Source organism: Eleutherodactylus coqui, chromosome 5, assembly GCF_035609145.1.
Source record: "Eleutherodactylus coqui strain aEleCoq1 chromosome 5, aEleCoq1.hap1, whole genome shotgun sequence".
NCBI classification, from domain to species: Eukaryota; Metazoa; Chordata; class Amphibia; order Anura; family Eleutherodactylidae; genus Eleutherodactylus; species Eleutherodactylus coqui.
Window position 1 is genome coordinate 125,902,439 of NC_089841.1, and position 22,395 is coordinate 125,924,833.

The 22,395-nt window shown below is 40.2% G+C and overlaps 2 protein-coding genes across 2 annotated transcripts in view; one reads left to right on the forward strand and one right to left on the reverse strand.

The window, feature by feature from the left end:
* SRFBP1 (serum response factor binding protein 1) overlaps positions 1 to 8,295 on the forward strand; it is an 82,225-nt gene extending 73,930 nt beyond the window's left edge. Inside the window, exons 6-8 of the mRNA XM_066603109.1 lie at positions 1,404 to 2,166; positions 2,717 to 2,754; positions 7,153 to 8,295. Coding sequence (XP_066459206.1) covers positions 1,404 to 2,166; positions 2,717 to 2,754; positions 7,153 to 7,331 — 980 coding nt within the window. The 3' untranslated portion in view covers positions 7,332 to 8,295. The remainder of the gene's footprint in view (positions 1 to 1,403; positions 2,167 to 2,716; positions 2,755 to 7,152) is intronic.
* Positions 8,296 to 13,989: 5,694 nt separating this feature from the next.
* The window catches only part of LOX (lysyl oxidase), a 79,462-nt gene continuing 71,056 nt past the window's right edge, over positions 13,990 to 22,395 (reverse strand). The window contains exon 7 of the mRNA XM_066603110.1: positions 13,990 to 14,395. Within this exon, the coding sequence (XP_066459207.1) occupies positions 14,389 to 14,395 (7 nt within the window). The 3' untranslated portion in view covers positions 13,990 to 14,388. The remainder of the gene's footprint in view (positions 14,396 to 22,395) is intronic.

The following is a 22,395-nucleotide window of genomic DNA, read 5'->3' on the forward strand; positions in this document are numbered from 1 at the left end:
TCTCCAGCCTCCATGTTTTATAGCAACCCATCAGCACCCCATGATCACATGCAAAGACACAGGATGGTATGCAGTTGAAAATTGTTATATGTTCATTCGTCCCATATGGTAACTGTAAACATTTATAACTTGGCACAAGAAAAATATTTTACTTTAACGTTGAAAAATCACTAACTTGGCATCTATAAAGGCTTTTAATGTGTAGCCTTCTTTAAATGATTTAATATCAGATATTTCACATTTCGTTATATTACACATAGTTGGCACATTAGCTGTGACTACTTTCATTACTTAATCATACACTAAAATGCCACTTAAGTAGAGATCCCAGTCTTTTTACGATTTGAGTTTACCTGTATGGAGATCACACACATGACCCCCGCAGTGCAGCATAATATTAAATTAGCAAGTTTTTCGTGGGAACAGTCTCAGAGTTGAATCCACATTTAGGTTGGGAACATCCAGTGATCTGAACAACTTCCAACGATGCTAGACTAGCCGGTGCCAATGTTTCGAAAACTGCCAAGAGCAAGTCAATACTTCCATTAAATTTGCAACAACTGCAAGAAGCTTTCTTGTACAGAAATATGGGACATTGTGGACAACAGTTTCGAAACCTAGTAGATTGTATGCCATGTTTTGCTGCAGTTCTAAAGGCCAAAGGAGATCCAATGCTCTACTAGATTTGTGTGTGTGTAATCAAGCCACCATTTAGTGTAGATGAACTACTTATCGTATATACTCGAGTATTAGCCGACCTGAGTATAAGCCGAGACAATAAGTTGAACCACAAAAAACTGGGAAAACTTATTGACTCGAGTATAAGTCGAGCTATACTCGAGTATATACTAGGTAAAAAAAAAACCCTCCATACTCACCTCCCAGCCGGCATCTGTGTCTGTGAGACAAGCTGTTTGAATTCTGCCCGCTGTCATCCCCCGCCGTCCTCTCTGCTTGGCTCTGTCAGTGCTGTGTAAGTAAGCGCTGTGATTGGATTGAGCGCCAGCCAATCACAACTGGCCCTCAATCCAATCACAGCGCTTACTTACACAGCACTGACGACGGGATTTGAAAGCCGAGCAGGGAGATGACAGTGGGGAGAATTCTAAAGCAGCTTGATTGGCTGTGAACGATCGAGGACCGGCTGTGATTGGCTGACGCTCGATCCAATCACAGCTCTTACTTACACAGCACTGACGGTGGGGGATGACCGAGCCGGAGACACAGACTCCGGCTGGGAGGTGAGTATGGAGGGTTTTTTTAAGCCTTCCCTGACTTGAGTATAAGCCGAGGGGGGATTTTTCAGGACAAAAAAATGTGCTGAAAAACTAGGCTTATACTCAAGTATATACAGTACCTTAAGACAACTCTAATTCTAACTTCTTAAAATCTATTTTTTATAGATGCAGTCAAGGCATTTAAAAAGGCCAGAATGAGCCAAGTAGATGAGGAGGATGAACCAGAAAAACCTTCCTTACCCTCCAAACCTACAAAAAGCGAAAAGCCCAAGACCGAGAACAAGCCTAAAGAAGGGAACGTAAAGCGAAAAAGGAAAATGGAGGAACCAAAACTCGAGAATGCTGTTATGGACAGTCCTGTAGTAGAAACCACAGATAAGGAGATGGTGACCGATCTTACAGCTAGTAAGCACAGTAATGAAGAGTCCTCTTCTCCACCATCACCACAAGCGCAGGCTTCTCAAGCTATTCGAGAAGTTCCATCTGAAAAGAACATTTTGCCGAGTAATTCTGATAAAGATACAGTGCAAAATATAGCCAAAAAGAAAGTAGAGCAAAGTAACCCTGGCCAAAAAGCACCATGTGATTCTGATTCTAGTGATCTCGAAGACTCTGACAAAGAAGATAAGGAATATTTTGATGACAGCACGGAAGAGAGGTTTTTAAAGCAGGGTTCTGGATTTGAAGACAGCGATAGTGACAGCGAGAATGACTTTTTTATTGGTAAATTGAGACACACAAAAAAGAAAAAAACAAGCAAAACTGATAACCAGATAAGCAAAGACAAAATTCCTCCAGCAAACGCAAAACCCTCAGTTAATCGCACAGAAGAGCAGAAAGCGAGCACAGGTCCCAAAAATGTGAAACTGGAATCAGTCTTTTGCACATCATTAGCTGAAACTAAACCAAAGTCAACCTATATGAAAAGGTAAGACACATGTTCAGGGTTCTGTTCTGGAAAGCAAAAAAATGTGAAAATTGTCAACAGACTGTAGCGACTCCCCGGCCACCCATATAGCAGTTGACCTCCCAAGACGTGCAAGCTCCACACTCATAATCGACATAACACATCATGGGGAAATACAGAGATTTTTTTTCTCAGAGTATGAAGATGATTTTATAGGTTGGGCTCTGCTGTTTATAATGTGTGCTTTTATATTTTATTTAGAGTTCGCTTTTGTTATGTTATCGTTTTTGGTGTTTTATTTACCTTTTCTAGATGTAGAGCCAAAGTACTGGAAACAGGAGACCATACCTTGACGATGTATGGTTGGGAACAAAAGCTATATGTCCCATAAGCATCACATTATAGTCGAGTAATACCTGAGAAATATTCATGAAGGTAGTCATAATCGAATTATCAGTTAGGCATGTGTGACGGCAAAAAAATGGTAGATTATCAATATATTACACATATTGTATCTCTGATATAAATGTGCGATTGACAGCTACTAATATATAGTTTTATTCTTTTTCAGAGAATCTAAATTGCCACCTGTCAGAAATAAGAAACCAGGTATGTAAGGTATATCATTTGTAGGTGATAGCCATGTACTGACTACTCTCTATTCGGGGGGATTAACAACAGTTAACGTATTTTCAGACTACTGGATGCATTTTTTTTTAGTAGGTTAAAAAAAAACTGCAACACGCTCATACTTAGTGTTATAAGGGCAGGTACAAACGCCAGTTCTCAGTCATCAGCATTCCTAGTTGCTAATATTCTATAGACTTAACCACACAGCCTTTTTACAGTGAGAGACCAACTCCTATCACAGTTATTGCTGATGATTTAACGGCTCCTGTCATACCGTTATAATGAAGAAGATGACAGTTCATCTTCCCTGATTTGTATTATTCTAAATAAGCAAAAGACAATAAGTTTTACAGAGGGTAATGATTATCACCATGTCCTCCTAGCAGTCAGAAATGGTTCTGGCTCTAGCTGATTATGTTGGTTATGTGATGCTGTGCTAATGATCCCATGATGCATTAACACAGCATAGAGGAAGAGAAAGCAGAGAGAAATCTCAGCATCAAGATGGTCCCTGATAAGTATCAGATAGGTGGTTCTACTACATGGAAGCAGAACAAATAAATGTATTCCCAGCAGCACAATCCTCACTGCTGGTTCCAGCGAGCAACTTAATGCAGAGCCACAAAGGAGCCAGAATCCCAGGATCCAATCTTAAAAGCAAAAATAAAGAAGGGTGTGACAGCATATGCAGTGCAAAAAGTACAAAAAATCTTTATTCTGCCATTCAAAGCGGCAACGGTTTGGCTAAGCAGCCTTTGTCAAGCATGTGAACATGTTGAAATGACCTACATACAAGGTCATTTCAACATGTTCCCATGCTTGACAAAGGCTTCTCGTATATAGCAGAGTTACAAAGCGGCAACACCCATTTAGGCCCAACCCATAAGGACATAGACGAATCAACTTACATCATGGTTGAAACACCTCTGTAACATGCAACTCCATCATGGCACCACTCGGGCTTAATTGGCATTCCTGGTTTTTAAGTGCGCAAGCGTCAATGACAAAATCCCTCCAGATTGCAAGCAAATAACACCACTGAATTCCGGTGCGGAACAATCGAATCTCGCGAGACCGCGGGCACATATGCGCCGGTAGAAGGCTTGCGAGAACATGGCGAAACAACGCATAAAATAAAAGGAATTCTCAATAATGTTTGAATGAGTGACGTACAGACAAATCAAACCTCGCCTGGATAACTCAAATCTGATCACTGGTGGGCGATGCCACCAAAACCGATCAGTCAAACATTCACAGAAAATTTCTTCAAAGAGACTTCTCAGGCACAAACAAATAACCAGCAAAGCTGGGATATAATGAACTAATCCTTTATAGGTACAACAGTGAATTTTTTCGTATGCACCTATATAATAATACATAAAGAATGCACATTGGCGGGCTCTGACCTCTCGCTGAGGTGTGTCCGAGTTCATCCTCGTTAACAACTACTTTGTTTTTGGGGATGTCTTCTACTGGTAGGGCCAGGGGACTGCTATCGGGTCCAATGTGGCCCCCACTTATGCAAACCTCTTTATGGGGGCTTTTGAGGACAGCTTTGTATATACTTCCTCCTACTGGCATGACGTCAAAGCCTGGTGGCGATTCTATAGATGACCTCATCATCATATGGGAGGGCTCTCGGGTAGATCTTTTGGTATTCCAGGCAGAACGTAATTACCCGGAATTTAAATTTACATCATCCTTCTCTACAGAAAGCATCCATTTTCAGATGTTTTAATTTCTAGGCAAGGTAATGGTTTAAATACAGACCTGTTTGTTAAACTCACTGACAGGAATAATCTGTTATATCAGAGTTGTCTTCCCCGGAGCATTTTGGACTCGCTTCTCTGGAGTCAGTTGCTTCGGGTGAGACGCATTGTAAACTATCAAGTTATTGACGAATGCTTGGAAGAAATGTGCTCCAGGTTTCTGACTAGAGGGGATCCAAAAGCATTGGTCCAGGAATTTTCAAGGAGAGCTCAATTGGTTAAACAGAATGAGTTACTTGTATCTAAAGTAAAGGCACAGACGGTTGATCAGATTCCACTTGTTTCCACCTTCAGTTCCATCAATGGAAGAATTTTTCATATTGTGAGGAAACGCTGGCCCCTACTTGGTAAAGGATGCGCGAATGTTGAGCAATTCACAGTCCCCCCTATTATGTCCTATAGCCGTGGTTCCAATTTAAAGGCTAAACTGGTTCGGTCCACATACTGTAGGATGTTAGGCTCATCTAAACAGTCCTTTTTGTTTCCACCTAGAGTTGCCAATTTTCCCTGCCTTAACCGTTCATGCTGTAATAACCTCCTGAGAGGTCATAAATGTAATCACCTTGTCACAAGTAAATCGTTCAATATCAGGGGTAGGTATGTCCCTGCGGGCTAATATACGTGGGGAGCAAGCACCATATGTACAGGGGCTAGTGACTTGCTGGTCCCGAGACGTTTCATTGATAAAGGACACTCAGTGAATCAGTTACGTTTACGTGTTATAGACCATGCACCGCCTTCCATTAGAGGTGATGACCGCATTAAGGCTGTCAAGGGGAAGGAGCTAAAATGGTACTGGTACTGGGTTGGAAAACTGTGTTTTCGCTGGAGTGGCCCTTTTAAGTGTCATAATTTTATTTCTAGTAGTACAACTATTATGTAACTTTTTATTTTTATTATTTTTTTGCCTCATCGCTTCTACTTTTGTCAACTTGAGTGGCTCCTATCAGGTGTGCTTCGTGACCGGAAGTGGAAAGAAATTTTATAAAGAATATATAGACAAAATATTAACCCCTTAACGCTTCAGGGCATACAGTGTCGTCCTGCAAGTTCGGGGTGTGTATGGAGGGAGGATCGCAGGTTGATCCCGCTATATGCAATGTGGGTGTCAGCTGTTTTTTACCGCCGACACCTGCCAGCAACTGCTCTAATAAACCATGCTACTGATCAGAGCTGTTAACCCTTTAAATGCTGCAACAGATTCTGACAGCGGCATTTAAATACTCCGATCGATGTTTGGGGGTCCCGCACTGCCCCCTGCAATAAGATCGTGTGTTGACATGGTAGCCGGGGGCCTTCTGAAAGGATGTGGAATGGCAAGATAGATTGCTTGTCAGATTGCCGTATAATGTAATGTTATGACATTACATCATACTTCAGAAGCTTGAAACTTTTTTTTTTTTAAACTAATGTTTACATTTTTTTTTATTAATAATTAAAAAGAATAAAAAGTAATAAGTTTTAAAAAAAAATCTTTTGCAACATTCATAATAAAAGAATCCAATTAATAAAACAAAAACAGTCCAATCTATCAAAGTAATGCATAATTTATCCCGCACTGTGAACGTCATCAGAAAAAAAGTAATTCTAGAATTGCAGGGTTTTTTTTTGGTCACTCTTTCTCTAAGAAAAAATTTGTATTTACTTCAAAATTGTACCAATAGAAACTACAGGAAGTACCGCAAACAGAGTCCTTCCACAACTATGTTGACAAAAAAAATAATTTATCGCTGCCAGAAGATGGCGGTCAAAAAGTAATTTAAAAAAAATTAAATGGCTTTGGAAAAAAATAAAAGTAGTACCGCAAAAAATAAAAAACTGTGTGGTTTAACCTTAGGATGTATATAGTAGATCATGACCTTTAAGGGTGTGTTCACACAGCTGATATAATGTGGATTTTGGTGCAGATTTCACCCCTTCAGTTTGTATTCGGTTGGAAAGGTGAAATCTGTTCAGATCTGCACCAAAATCTGCTACATGTGAACACACCCTAGAAAGGATCTGTCACATCTTTTTAGCTTAAGCACCCGACAGCTGTTCCAACGATTATTATTTCTGTGCTTTCACACAGGGAGCGATGGCCTTTCACTGATTGGAGGCAGAGATGTCTCCGGGCTGACTGTCCCCATTCAGAGTCAACAGGCAGTCATTTATAGATGAACTGCCTGTTTACACAGGTCAACAATTGCTTGGCTTTTAAGTGACTCTGACAAGTGACTGATTGTTGCTCACTTGCCCTGTCTGGTCCCATTTTTACAGGGAATAGCATTTACCCATAATCACTCTCTTCAGTGATTTACTCTGGCTACGTTTGGCTCGTGTAAAAGTACCCTTTGATAATCATCCCAGCTGGCACTGACAGGGGGCACCACCCAGCTGTCCAGTTTAGCAGGGCAGTATGTTTTAAATGAAACCCCTGATCTGCAGCATGGTTCAGATGGTGGAGCATCAAGTACTGCTGGTTACCACTCGTATAACCTTTTATGGCCATCACAGTTTTAAGAAGGTTAAGAAGGGTGAACTGTTGCAAATTGTGGATTGTGTTGTTTCATATTGTTTATAGACTTAGAAAATATATATATATCTTCATTTTTTTTCTCCCATTTAGTCATTCCTCAGGCAAACACTTTATCAAGGAATTCGCAGTCTTTCAAAGCTTCAGCTGTAAAGCAACAGAGCAACATAAAAGAGGAAGCCCTGCACCCATCGTGGGAAGCCAGCAGGAAGCGGAAAGAGCAGTCCCAGATGGCAGTATTCCAGGGCAAAAAGATAGTTTTTGATGATTAGTTTCCATTTTAAATGTATTCTATATATTTCTTTTATACATATGAGATAATTCATGTTTAACTATGATAAAATATTTGTGCAAATGTCAGGGTTTTTTTTGTTTTTTTGTGATGTGCTTTTTTGACACTAAATGGGAATGCCCAGATTTTATTTTTAATGATTTAGCTGTTTAGCACTTACTCGTGCGCCAGCACAGATGCTGTAGAGCGGAACAGAGTGTTGGCATGTGCCGTGTCGGTCCTAGGGAAGAATACCTACTTACATACACCTTTTGTATCTGATTAAGCATGCCGAGACTTCCTTTTTGCGATCAGATCTATACAGTATCCATTAAAATAAAACAAAATTAAATTGGAGGCATAAGGTATGGTAAAGGCACCATATAAAATCTATGGATGCCCTATTATGGCTCAGTACAAAACTGAGCCATAATATAGCCATGCACATGATAATCAGGAGTGTATTCGTCACCAGGAGCTCGCTTCTTAAGGTCATGCTTAACCAGCAAAGTAATGACTAGGAACAGGGTTGTCGTCTCAGATCTCTTCCCTTTTATAGTAAAGCTGGCCAGCTCAGCGGGACTCTGTAGTGTAAGGTACCCTGCCAAGCTAGTCGTCATTAAGAAATACGAGTGCTGTATTGTAACATTCCTTTAGTTCAGCCGCAGTAAGTCCAAATTGGTGTAAAATGCATTTATTCAAGAAGTTGGTTTATTTTATGCTAATCACTGTTCAATTGAGCGGTCTAGAGAAAAAAAATATAGTATATAGGATTATCTTTATCCAGTGGGTTCGACTATTCCTAAAGTGAAATTTTCAGCTGTTAAAAACCTACAGGGGGAAATAAGTCTATTAAATAACCATGAGCACAAAATACATAAACATGCTGACAGTGTTAATTATTTCATAATGAAAATCGCTTGTAAGCTTCTCCCTCAGGTTGCTTTATTAAAATACTAAATATATTAATGTACTTTTATTATTTTAATCCAGACTTTACTTGTTCATGGTTTGGAGCGGTTTTCTTCCAGTCTGTGATCTCCATTGACATGGCTGGAAACCAAACGAGGTCTTTGCTGTTAGACTATATAAAGTTTTCCTACTTCAACATATCTTCACCTTGGAATACTAATTAACCAATCAGTTTGAAGGCAAATGGGTGCTGCTATGGATGCAATACTTTGGTTACACAGATGGAAAGAAGAAAGCTAAGAGTGTTTTTATGTAGACCTTGCATACATGTTGTTCTCTAAGATGGATTGCTTCGGATTTTTGGTGCTTTTACACGGGCCGAGTTCCTAGTCCATTCTAACAAGCACCCATCAAAACGCATGTTGATCAACACTTTTCTTTATGCAGGACGAGAATTGGCTTATGGGGACGAACGGTCATGATTACGATTGTTCATCCCCCATAGAATTGCTGTACATCTTCACTTTCACAGAGGGGCTTTTTACAAGCTGGGCAGTGAGCATTTATGTTCTCTGAAACTGAACGATCAGCTGATTCAGCTGGTTGGTCCTCCTACACAGCTCTATTTGTCGGTTGAACGAGTGTTCAGAGGAACATTGAAGCCTGATAACCGCCGGTGTAAATGGACCATTAGTCTCTGTTCTGCTGACCTTTCACAATTGGATCTTTCGGTGATGGAAATCAGACATGAATCCGCAATGCAGCATAAAATTGTGAGCAAGTTTTCTGTGGATCAGTTTTAGTGTGAATTGACATTAAAATGGGAAGATCACGTTCTGTGAGTGACTTAAAATGAACCATGGTTATTGGTGCCAGACTAGTCAGAGTAACTATTTCAAAAACTGCCAACTTTGTGAGGTTTTCTTCTTACAGTGATGTCAAGAGTATACCAAGAATGGTGGGACCTAGAAAAAACATCCAGTGGACATAAACCACTTGTTGACAGAAGGTTGTGAAGAATCATTCTGCCAAATGGGCATTGCACAGTCAAACAAATTTCAGCCAAATAAAATGCTGGTGCTCTAACTAACGTGTCTGAATGTACAACGTGTCGTTCCTTAGTATGGATGAGCTATAACAGCAGGCGACTAGTTCAAGTGCAGTTGCTGTTTAAGAGAAATCGAGAGGTAAGCCTACAATGCGCAAAGGAGTGCAAGAATTGGATCAGTGAGCAGTGCTAGAATATCACTTGGTCAGTTGACTTAAGACTTTTGTTAAACAATACTAATGAGAGGGTCAACATTTGGTGCAAGCAGCATGAATCAATGAACTCTTCCTAAGTCAACAGTTTAGACTTGTGGAGGTGGAGTAATGATCAGGTCCTCAGATACTTATGGATGGACACCAATATGAATAGCTGCAGTTCTGAAGGTCAAAGAAAACCCAATGCTCTACTGGATGGGTGTCGCCTATAAAGTGTCCATTCAGTGTATATAACCCCATGGCATACATCATGACACTGATTATGGAAGTAGAAACTGGATCATGTGAAGAAAGGGCTTGCATTCATTTGATAATGTTACTCTTTTGATTACATATAAACAAGAAATCGTCTTTATGAAAAACTTGAAGTACTTTAATTCAAGTCATTTTCACATAAGTTTGCAACCATAGTGGAGACAGGCAAAAGAAAACCATGAAAGTATGCAAGAGAAGTAGCCTGTGTTATAAATATGAGATCTCTGAATAACAAAGCTCTAAAGTTCATCATATAAGCAATCAAGAAACATAAGTAAAGTCAAATTGTGTCACCAAATCTACAATATAGCAAAATAAACATAAAGCTCTGTTTAAGTAGCATAGGCTTGTATGGATTTAATTCAAGTTACAATTAAGCACCATTTAACACACCTTCTTCCATGGAAACAAAGTTCAGTAACATTTTTCCTTTACAAATTATGACACTGCATAGGGAAAGTTCACACAATATTCTGTAACAAAGGTTTTCTTGTAGCATGATTCTTGGATTAAACGTGAACCATACAATGATTATCAGGTCATGGGAGTAGGTTAGTCCTGTATGTGAACGGCTTACTATGTTCTCCAGATTCCAGATGGAGACTGAAGCAGGAATGGGCTCAGTTCACACAGTGCAGTTACAGCTGTAAACCCAAACCAAGGTAACTGGATTTTAAAAGGCTTGTTCCCTGTGCCTAATCTGTTGTGTTCTAATGCTGGGAACTCCAACAATACCCTGTAATGTGTCATTGAAGCTGGCAGCAGGTATTGCATTCCCCCGCAGTACCACCACTGGGGAAATTAAGAACTTTACTGCCGATCAAATTCGATTAAAATTACAGTTGCAATCACATTTATTCAACGACCCCCCCCCCCCCCCCCCCCCTGTAAATTTACTTGTCAAATTTACAAACATTCAGCCGTTTGGAAATATTGGTTGTGTTGAGCGATTTAAATTGATTTTTTTTGTTGTTACAAACTACACAAAATGCCACTTTTAATGATTGCTGCAGTCTCAGAATTATTCAAACCTCATGAATAGAATCCTTTTATAACGGGACATTTGTAATTCGGGTGTTCTCTCTAGTACGTCTGATGCAACTCATCAAGGGCTTCATTTGAATCGGGACTTTTGATTCTGACTTCCATTAAAATCAATCAAAATAAAAATCGGGTTTTCTAATTTGGCCTACTGGAACAACTGTGCAGAAAGGGGTGTTGTGGTCACTGCTGCTGACTTGCAGTGATGGTGTCCTAGATTCAAATCCCCATCAAGGTCCGATTCAAACCTAAAACTTCTGCAGTCCTAAGCCAACAACTCAAAACAGAGAGACAATATTTGGGGGATTTTTATTTTCCGGCTTTTATTTTTGCTACAACTCCGACAAGTGAGCGATTTCTTGCTCGGTGCCCTGATCAGCAGCCACTTGTAAACAGGACAACTATCATCCACATTTGCTGTTCCCAGTAATAATTTGGGTGATGATCACCCTGTGTAAAGGTACCTTTTTAGTTACATAACGTGTGCTTGAGATGAAACATACCTGGACTGGCTAGGACTTTGTTGATTGCAATGTTTGATAGCATGTTAGAAATATGGCTAAATCAAGAAAGAGGTCTTAAAACTTTGAGAAAAGATTATTGCCTTGCACAAACAAGGAAAAGGATAGCGAAGGTACTTAATGATCCTAGAGATACAGTTGGAAGCATAGTTACCTGGACATGGCAGAAAGAAGATACAGTATAACCGGCTTCTACCAGATTCCTCAGGAAGCATGTGGTCAAAACCCCTCAAGTGACTGCAAAAGACATGCAGCAAGATTTGGTGGCTGCAGACACTGGGGTATCCATTTGCATAGTAAGGGGCATACTAAACGCTGGAGGGCTTCATCCCCAAACTCCAAGATGTACACCTCTACTGACCCCAAAGTACAAGAAAAGATGGCTCCAATATACTCCAAAACCCATAAATAAGCCACAGAACTATTGGAATTCTCTCTGGAGCAATGAAACAAAACTGGAACTTTTTAGGCAATAGAGGCCATTGCCCATTAGGAATTTGCCAAGATTCCTCAGGAACACTGTCAGAAGCTGGTGTCTGGCTGTACATTATGTTTAGGGCAGGTCATAACCACAAAAGGGTGCTCTACAAAGTTTGAAAGACACTTGTCATAAAGAGATTGAGTAATTCTGTGACTGCAGTAATCATTAAGGGCTAATGCCCAAGGACGGATTATCGCTGCAGAATTCACGGCCAGAAACCCGCCACGAATTCCGCAGCAATAACCGTCCATAGACATGCTGTGATAATTGATTCTCCCCTGCCCACGAGCGGAAATCAACTGAGATTTTCCGCCCGCAGGAGAGAATCGCAGCATGTTCTAATTCGTGCGGAAATTCGCGGGGACAGCTTCCATTTGAAGGCTTTCAATGTGAGTACGCTGTGCATACGCGCTGACTCACTGGCCAAGACTCTCACAGCAGATCCGGACAGGTGAGTATAGGGTCTCTGGGAGGCACCGGGTCTGATTTCGCAGTTAGAATCTGACCCGGCTGTGGGCATGAGTCGTAAAAGTGGCATTTTCTGTTGCGTTTGGAAAAACTACTACTTGTTTGTATTTGTTTTAAGCTATTTACATTGTTCTTGTTGCACTGTCTTTTTCACAAAAAGCCTAAAGTTTTCAAATAAACCTGCATTGAAAAATAGGTTTAACTAATTCTTTCATGGATGGGACGATCCTCCAGAACAAGAGACAAGCTTTGTTGCAGTTTTTTGCACTGGCTTATATGGGTATTAAAATAGTGCCCCCATCCCCTCTCTTTTTCTCTATCAAAGAATTCCCAAAGACCATATTTGAAAAGGACTTCTGCATTCCTGACCATTTTGTAAAAGCTGCACTATGTGAACACTGCCATAAGCTGATTGAACACCGCAAGAATTAGGAAAGTAATTTACATAAGAGAATGGCTCATGCAACACACTTTCATTAGGTTTGTTGGGTTGAAGTTTACCTCCTGGCAGTACTATATCCTTTATTATAACACTTATTTTCGAATGTGCAATTTTGTAGTGCAAATTAGCTTTCATAATTTCATATGCTTTCCCAATGCCCTATTTTTAGAGCTGTATCATTCTACACACATGCATCCTATGAGAAAATTGGACCACCAGTACTAAATTTGAACCATATGCTATACTTTTCTTGGGATAGATTTATATGTTCTAGTTGGATCAAGGTACTTCTCATAATTGAATGCAGGGGTATAGGCATACTAGTAGGTGCAGAGGTTGCCGTTGCACTAGGGCCCTACTGCCTAAAGGGACACAATGGCCTTTCCCCTACGTAAGATAACACTGGTATTCTAATTGGTAGTGGGGGTTCTTAACTCCACTGACTGACTGACTGACTGATTGGGATGAGGTGTAGTAGCAATGTAGAGGCCAAGTATGTATAGGTTTAAGATTAGTATTAGTATTTTGGCTCATAATATGCTTATGTAAGAGGAAGGAAACAACTATCGCCCCCATGCCCATGGCCTAAAAACAGTAAAGGTATTTCTTCATTAGGATTTGACTTTTGCAAATCACTTCCCTGTAACTTCAAACTACTCTTCCCATGAAAACTGTATGCAGGCCTCTTAAGGGATTCCTACAACTTCTCACATATGCACTTATTTATGGGAAAACACCCCATTTATTTCATAGTTTTTTTTTCATTGAGTTCCATATTGGCTTCCACATTCCTCCTCAAGTGATAACCCATTTCAGTTTCAGTAGTGTTCATTAATTTCAGTAGTGCAATCTGATGATTACTTAATTTCCAGAGTTAATTGTCATCCGCCATCACTCTGAAAACCGGCTCCTCCCGCATAGGGAACATAACTGAAAATGATTGTGAAATAACTTTTTACTGCCTGGGCCTTACCCCTGTATTAATTCATTAGGAAGTGATGTACTTTGCCTTCATCATTGCACTTACACATCTTCATAGCTTAGGCAAGATATATACCAGATATATAACTGCATATAGTGTATAGATTTTCTTTTCATGATAATATACAAATATGCTAATTCATACTTTCATCTAGATTTTTATCTAATACTTTTAAAGTTTCCATTTTTCTGTGGATTTAGAAAATTTGGGGGGAAAACCAACAAATTCTTGATGAAATAGTCCAATATTTACTGTCTTTGGAAGAACAGATGACTGGTCCACGTCAGCCATAAATATTTTCTACATCATAGTTTAATACATAACATTTTGTTCAATTGTGCATGGTTACTGTTACAATACTTTGTCACTGATACCCCACATCTTAAGGTTTCTAGGATGAACAGTTTGGGGCTTATTGCTCACTGATACAGAAATGATTGTGTCTAATTGTAGCTTATATGGGAATGTTACTTGTCTGTATCAGAAAAAAACTCAAATTTATTTCTACGCAGATCAGCCAGATATTTTGTACATACATTATAATAGTGCTGACTTTTTTCACGTGGTTAAAATCCAGTTATGTTCTTGTCAAAGTCCATATGCTTCCATTGAAAAGTGTTTACATCCAATTGAATCCAATGACTTCTTAACTCCAGAATAATCAAAATCTTCAAATGATTTCTTTATTGCAATTTAATAGCTGTGAAAATAAATAACAGATTATGTTTTAAAACACTGCAGACTTGGCAAACAACGAAAAACATAACTGGAATGTGTGCAACCTGCTCATTAAAAGATGAACATGCCACTAGGGGCTTGGCATGCGCACCATGACTCTTTATACAAGTAGTAATGCTGTTTTTCAGATCGTGGAAACTATTTGGCAATATGCAGCGCAAACTGATCAGAATTAATATTTGTCCAAATGGAAACTTGACATTAACAACCTCACAAGAGAAATGTCTTTGTGTTTGCCAGTAAGGCAGACTCCGATGGAGGACACTGGCTTTGTTCATGGAAATAAGAGTTGAAAGAAATGCTTCATGTTTACACCTTATCCAAGGGAAATGTTCTCGTCTACAAAGAAAGTGTTCGGTATCATAATAAGTTCTGAGTAAAGACCAGGGGCTCTTGTAATCAATTATTTTATATCTCATTTTCCATCAGACTATGCAACAATGTATTGATGTCCTATACAGCTTTATGTCCTCATATTGGTCAATGAATTTTTTTAAAAAAGGAAGGGAAGATTTCATTGGTCCTCCTACCCTTTAAATAGCTGGAGCCTCTGTTTAGAAAATGAGAAATACCCTTGAAACTGCCTCAAATATAAAAATAATTAATAAACTTACCTGTGAAATCATGGCACTCTGGTGTTTACTTCCTGACCTCATGATGTGTCATCCATAATGAGGTGACTGTGGTAGTGAATCACAGCCAAGAGGCATTGTCACTATGGAGGAGACATCATCACAGCTAACTGCAATTTCGACCCTGTCGTTCTGGTATGTGACCAGTTTTGGACATTGAAGTGACTCCATAGCAAATATTAAAATGCACCCATCTTTATGGTACCTAGTATAGCCACCTAGAACAAAACAGAAGGGCCTGGTAATTCTTTCCCCCTATTCATGGTCCTTGAGACAATTCTCCATACCATTGAAAAAGGCTTCACAGCCGAAACGTTGCTGTCTCTGTGATGGGAGAATAAAGGATATATTTGGTATAGTACTCCTGGATGCTGCCAGAATCATCTTCTAGATTTGTAGGGTTTTCGTATATAGACTTGGTGAAAAAAGGAAATGCCCGCGCTCTTTGGGACCTGAACACCAGGGTCGGGCTACAGACACCACTTGCTTCAAACTTTTATTCTTAATATCCTCTGTGCAACGCGTTTCGTCGTCCACACAACGACTTTATCAAGTGCTTGATAAAGTCGTTGTGTGGACGACGAAACGCGTTGCACAGAGGATATTAAGAATAAAAGTTTGAAGCAAGTGGTGTCTGTAGCCCGACCCTGGTGTTCAGGTCCCAAAGAGCGCGGGCATTTCCTTTTTTCACCAAGTCTATATACGAAAACACTTCGAGTGGGTCCTGCCAGCTAGCAGGACACAGAAGCCCAGCAGCCGAACGGACACGCCAGGGGATTTTTAAAGCCGACGAGGATGTGGAGGTGCTGGTGAGACCCCTGTACAGGGGTGCTCGCCAGACACCGGGTGAGTCTAATTGATTCATTTTTTAAGCATTCCAGTTCACTTTTAGTGATTACTCTAAAGAACTAATAATTGCAAGCCGACACAGGTAGCGCCTCCCTGACGTGTGTTTTCTAGATTTGTAGGGAACCTGTCAGCAACTTTAAGCACCATAAACTAAATCACCTGGTTTTCTGCTGTTGTGGTGTCATCCGGCAAAGTCAGCATGCGCATCTACTATTCATCTCTATGAGTTGACTTTGTTCGGGGGCATTGCAGGAATGGGGAACCAGGTGAATATTATACACAGCTCCACGGATTTCACACCAATTAAACTATCAGCAGCATTTTTATTGAAGTTATATTGTTGAACATAATTACCTAAGTACCACACATTTATACATGCATAATATACATAGCACATAGTGTTACCCTATCCAAACAACACAATTAGAACTATATTTAGGCAAATCATAATCTCCCCCATCCTAAAAAATATATATTTAGACAAAAACCAGGTAAGAAAAAAATGGAGCTCTTCCTTCTTACTCCTCTCCCTCCCCCCTCCAAATTCCCTTCACCTTTTCTACAATACCTCAATGTAACAAACAGCACTCTATCAACTGCCCATTTCATATATATATATATATATATATATGTGTATGTATATATGTGTGTATGTATATATATATATATGTATATATATATATATGTGTGTATGTATATATATATATATATATATATATATATATATATATATATATTCTGACCATCTTCCCCAAATCTCTCAAACGTAGTCAAACTGCCTCTTGTTATATAGTAATGTATGTTAGGCTGAAAAGTTCTGCCTATTACCTTCCCCCTACCCCAATACTGAACCAGAGGAAGGCAAAACAACTCATTGAGGTAGAAGCCAATTTTCCTTATTTAAGGAGAAAAAAATTTCTGTCCTGACTCTAAGTCTGGCAATCGAAATAATCCCCGGATCAACAACCCTTTCCAAACCTATAGCCTCTAATCTTTGCCACAAAATATATATTTTTAAATTATCTATAGGAGTTGTGCCATCAAAACCATTTTAATAAGGTTTTCCCTTCCTATTTATCGACAATGGGAGATGATTCCATCTTGACTTTATCCTCAAACTTTTGTAGCAATGGAAGCAAATAGGCAGAAATATAGCCTTGAGGCGTAGAAGATACCGCAACTCCCAAATATTTGAATTCTTTCACTATTTGTAGTTGTGTATGATCTGATGTCCACTGGGCAAAGGATCTACAGGGAGAATTACAGATTTCCCTCAATTAATAGTGAGATCCATCATATTGCCAAATATATCAAAAAAAGACATCATGGGTCTTATTAATCTACTCGCATCCCCCGTATGTAACAGCCGATGAACTGCATATAATGAGATCTGTTCCACAATTTCCTCAGATTGCAATCCAACTATATCAGGTGATTGTCTGATCAAACCATCCAAGGCAAAGAGAAGACGGGACTCTCCTGCCTTGTACCCCCTCTCCAAAACTATCTGTCCCAAAATAGGACCATTTACCTTCACTTTTGACCATGGCATTGAATAGAGCCATTTACCTCTTACCACAAATTTCTCACTATAACCCATCCTATAAAGAACAGCCCACAAATAATTGCACTCAATGCTGTCAAAAACTTTGGCAGCATTAAGTAAAAAAAAAAACAGTTCTGCTGGTGTGGTATGGAATCTCAGGAGTTATTTTAGATGTAGTATTTATCTTTTAGGAGCATGATGTTTTTTTGTCCTATTAAAAAAAATCAGAGAAAGATGAATCATTTCATATTTTTTTCCACCTTCAATGTGACCCGTTATCTGTACAATTCCATTGAAAAACAAACTGAAATCATTTGGGATGGAAAAGTAATAAAACTAAAATAATGTGGTTGCATAAGTGTGAGCACCCTCTTATCTTCGGTTATGTGGTTGTATTCAGAATTAGCCAATTACATTTAATCTCATGTTAATTAGTAGACAGTACACAGCTGCCATTAGTTAAAGGGATTTTGATTTACTCCATATAAAAGTCAGCTGTTCCAGTAGGATTTTCTTGACTATTACTTAGTTGCATTTTTCAGCAAAAGCCATGGTCCTGATTGCTGAGATCTTACCCTCAACAATCAGATCCCTTTGATGTGTTGTATCAGTCAGAAGAAGAGTACCAAATAATTTCCAAGGCATTACATATACCATAGAACACAGTAAAGACGGTCATCAAGGAGTGGGTTAAATTTGGCACAATAGTGACTTTACGAAGAACTGGACGTCCCTCAAAAAATTGACGAAAAGACCAGAAGAAAATTGGTTTGGGAGGCTGCGAAGAGGCAGAACCTACAACAAGTCTGCCAAAAGTATGTGGAAGAGCATGTTACGGCCTGATGAGACGCAAGTTGAACTTTTTGACATTAATTCCAAAAGGTATGTTTGGCACAAATCCAACACTGCACACCACCATATGAACAATGAAGATGGTAAAGGCAGCATTATAGTTCAGGGCTGTTTATCTGCTGCTGGAACCAGGGTTTTAGCCAAGGTGGAGAGAATTATGAACAGTCCCAAATATCAGTCCATTACAGCATAAAACCCATTGAAGATCTATGGGTTGACTTGACGAGGGCTGCACACACACAATGCCATCACAATCTGACAGATTTGGAGTGCTTTTGCAGGGAAGATTGAGCAAAGATTGCAAATCAAGATGTACCATGCTGATAGACACTTACCCAAAAAGACTGAATGCTGTCATAGAGTCAAAGGATTTATCAACAAAGTATTAGTTTTAGGGTGTGTATATTAATGCAACCACATTATGTTTTTTTTTATTTTTCCACCCTAAAAGATTTCAGTTTGTTTTTCAATGGAATTCTACAGAAAACGGATCACATTGAAGGTGGAAATAAATCTGAAATGATTCATCTTTGTCTAATTTTTTTAACATGACAAAAACCTGGCATTTAAACTGGGATGTGCAGACGTGATGTGCACCGTAGATGCTGAAAGATGCCATATTTGTTTGATAATGAACATGCTTATTGAAAGCCACCCACGTTTATGTAGAATTAGGTAATGCTATCCCGCCAGATGTGGGACTTTACATCAAGCTTTAGACCTTCTGGCTTGCTTTATTCTGATTTCTGCCTGCTTAAAAATACTACAAAACGTCTATTGTAAGTGTGGTGATGTAATGTGATGTGCGTGAATTAGGTAAAGGACAAGTTCTCAATCTCCATTAGTATCTCCATCCCCTAAATACTTTCCTGATGCGCATAAATCTCCAATACCAATACAGTTCTTGCATAAAAGGACTTATCTGTTCTTGATATCTAACAAGAAGGTACAAATGAGCAGAAGTGTAGAATAGCCATCTATATTGGCGTTATGAATATTTTAGTCACCCAGCATGCACAGGTACTTCACTTTAGACTGCTCCCTTTGCCCTCTTTGCATGTTTCTGTGATGTATGTTAGTTGTGTAGTCCTATCCTGTTGCTTCTGTGTACTCTTGGATTAGTACATAACGGGGATGGGCTGCTGTAATGAGTTACAAACTCGTCTATAACAACCTGCTTATGCACCATATACTTTTTATTTCCCAGTAAACAACATTCCAATGAGTTTTGCTTTACGGAGTGGGCCGCGGAAAAGTAGCCTGACACCTCACTCTTATGAAAGCTGTCTAAAAGAAAATATTTGTTTCCCACAGCAACCAATCACAATGCAGCTTTCATTTTACCTCAGCAGTATAAGAAATTAAAGACGCTGTGTAATTGGTTGCTATGGGAAACGCAGATTTTCTTTTAAGCAGCTTTCATAAGAGTGTGGTGCTCGACTACTTTTTTGGGGCCCACCTGTAGATACTAGGGTGATGATGAGTGAGTTTGAGGCATAGTGTGTAGTTACATAAGGGTGGTTTCTCATCTGTGTCAGAACCTCCGGTGGGAGATTCCATCGCAGATCTGGCTGCAAATACCGGAAGAAAAGGGCTCCATGCAGCACTTTTACTTCTGTCTCAAAATGAGGCCGCTTAGTCAGAAAGTGGGTAGACCCATTAGTTAATGGGATCCACTTGGCACTGTTCGTTTTCATACAGAGAGGGAACTGTTCCTCCGCAGGGATTACCCTTTCCTGCTCCCAGAACGGAGCAGGAAAGCGGGATGCCCAGCGCAAGTGTGAAACAACCTTAATGCATACAGAAGAGCAGAGTTGTTTTTAAGAACAAACCATACTACAGCAGTCTTAGGCCGGGCTCACACGACTGTATGCGTAATCCACTTGTGGAGGCCTACAGTGAATTCCAGCCTTGACCCTGCATATATCCGAGTAATGTACTGTGCATTGGTCATGCGCAGTGCACTTTTTTTTTTTTGTTTGTTTATACTTCCCGCGCTGTCGTTTAGCAATATCGTAGATGCCTGCTGCCGGCTCCGGTCTGCGCATGAAAGGGCAGAGTACGCGCTGCTCTCTGCAGGCGCTCGGGTCGGGTCCCGCGGCGCGAATTCTCACTACCGGATCCGATCCGGCCGTCTGCAGGCGTCCTAATACCCTGTTGTACTGCCTCTTAGCTTGGATACAAGATGTGATACCGATGGACATGGAGGCTCTAGTACCGCCTCTAGCTTGGATGCAAGATGTGATACGGGCGGGCATGGAGGCATACAGGTTCCGTATGGTATCCTGCGCATATCGCTCCACATTTCCTGTAAATGAGCCTATAGATTGTACAAACTCGTTGGCTGTCAACGTTTGCATCCCAGATGGTCCCATACATATTCTTTTGGCAATAAATCTGGCGACCGGGCAGCCACGGAAGTGTGACAATGTTATGGAGACATTCTGAAGACACCCATGCTGTGTGCAGTCGAGCATTGTTCTGCTGGAAAATGGCCTCCTGGAAGCCCTGCCATGAGAGAAACACATGTGGCTGCAGGATGTCCTGAACATATCACTGAGCTGTCTTTGTCCCTCGTACCACTGCTAGCGGTGACTCACTGTTATATGTTATAGCCCCACAAACCATCACAGCAGCAGTGGGGGCAATGTGCACAGAAAAGGCAGGATTGAGTCGCTCACCCCTAGGCTTCCTGACACAAAGATGGCCATAATCAATGCTCAAAATAAACCTGAATTCATCACTGAAAACAACCCAGTTCCACTCCATAGCAGTCCAGTTTAGCCGTTCATGACACCACTGTGAACGAAGGTGACAGTGGGTATCAAAGGCAGTACACGTAATGCCGTGAAACCAAATGTCCTTCAGCCAAGTACCTGAAAATAGTTCCGACAAACACAGGAACCTGTAATGATGGTGCCACTTGGATGGCGGACAATGAAACAGTTGTAGCTCTTCATGCTTGTCACACAATCACACGATCTTCTCTACTCGTAATCTGTTGAAGGTGTCCTGAGCCCAGGCTTCTTTTGTGTGTGCCCTCACCCATCCTCTAGTCCCAACCCCTCCTCATAGTCTGTTCAGAAAAGCCCAGGTAGCGGGCAATTCGTCGATACGATCATTCAGATTCTCACATTTCAATAATGCGCTCCTTTTAAAATTCTGTGCGAAATCTTTTTGATTGCATCGCAGAGGCATCTAGTGGTCAACAAGCTCTAAACAAGTGCAAAAAGTGGTCCACTACACACAAGTAGCCTATGAGAGCCTTTTTTTAGGCCAAGGATGGAACCACTTTTAGGACGTCAAGTTGCAAGACAGTTCATCTAATCACACCACAATCATTTGTATATCTGCCTGAGATGTAACTGCATGCCGGGATTTGCAGCAAAACAACTTCTAGGTGCCGCTCAATTTTTTTTCTTTACAAAGAGCGCATGTGTGTGTAAATATATAATATTATATATAATATAAATGTGTGTGTGGCCACTGCTTTATTCATTTGAGGACCTTAGAAACCCCATTCTTGTGATCAGTGTGGGCTCTTATAGTCAGATAGCCATGAGCAGATATGCCCTTTTTTACTTTTTACTTCATTTTTTGGGACAATCCCCTTAACCTTGCAATACTACATCTTCCCAAACAAACATTAATACTGCACTTTGATCTTTCAAAAGTATTTCTACAATTACCAAATATATCATCATACATATAAGAGCTCAACACGATTTTGTTGTAATAAATTAGATAAAATTTAATGAAACCTGTCACATCCCCGCAGCACCATAAGTTAAGCTATTAAGCTGTTGGGGAATGTGACAGGGAGCCAGGTGATGTATTTTTTTAAACAGATAGTCCCCCACTTGCAAATGTCTGAATTACGAACTTCGCTACATGTTAACAAAGTTGTCAGCAATCTGACAGGGATTCTATTAAGCCTTGCCATAGGTACGGCTTGATAGTCACTCTGCAATGGCAGCCCTGGGGCCTTTCAGAAGGCCCCCAGCTTCCATGGTAGCTGCCCGGCAACCCGCGATCTTATCATGAGGGCAGTGCGGGACCCCCGAACATCGACAGCGGTATCTA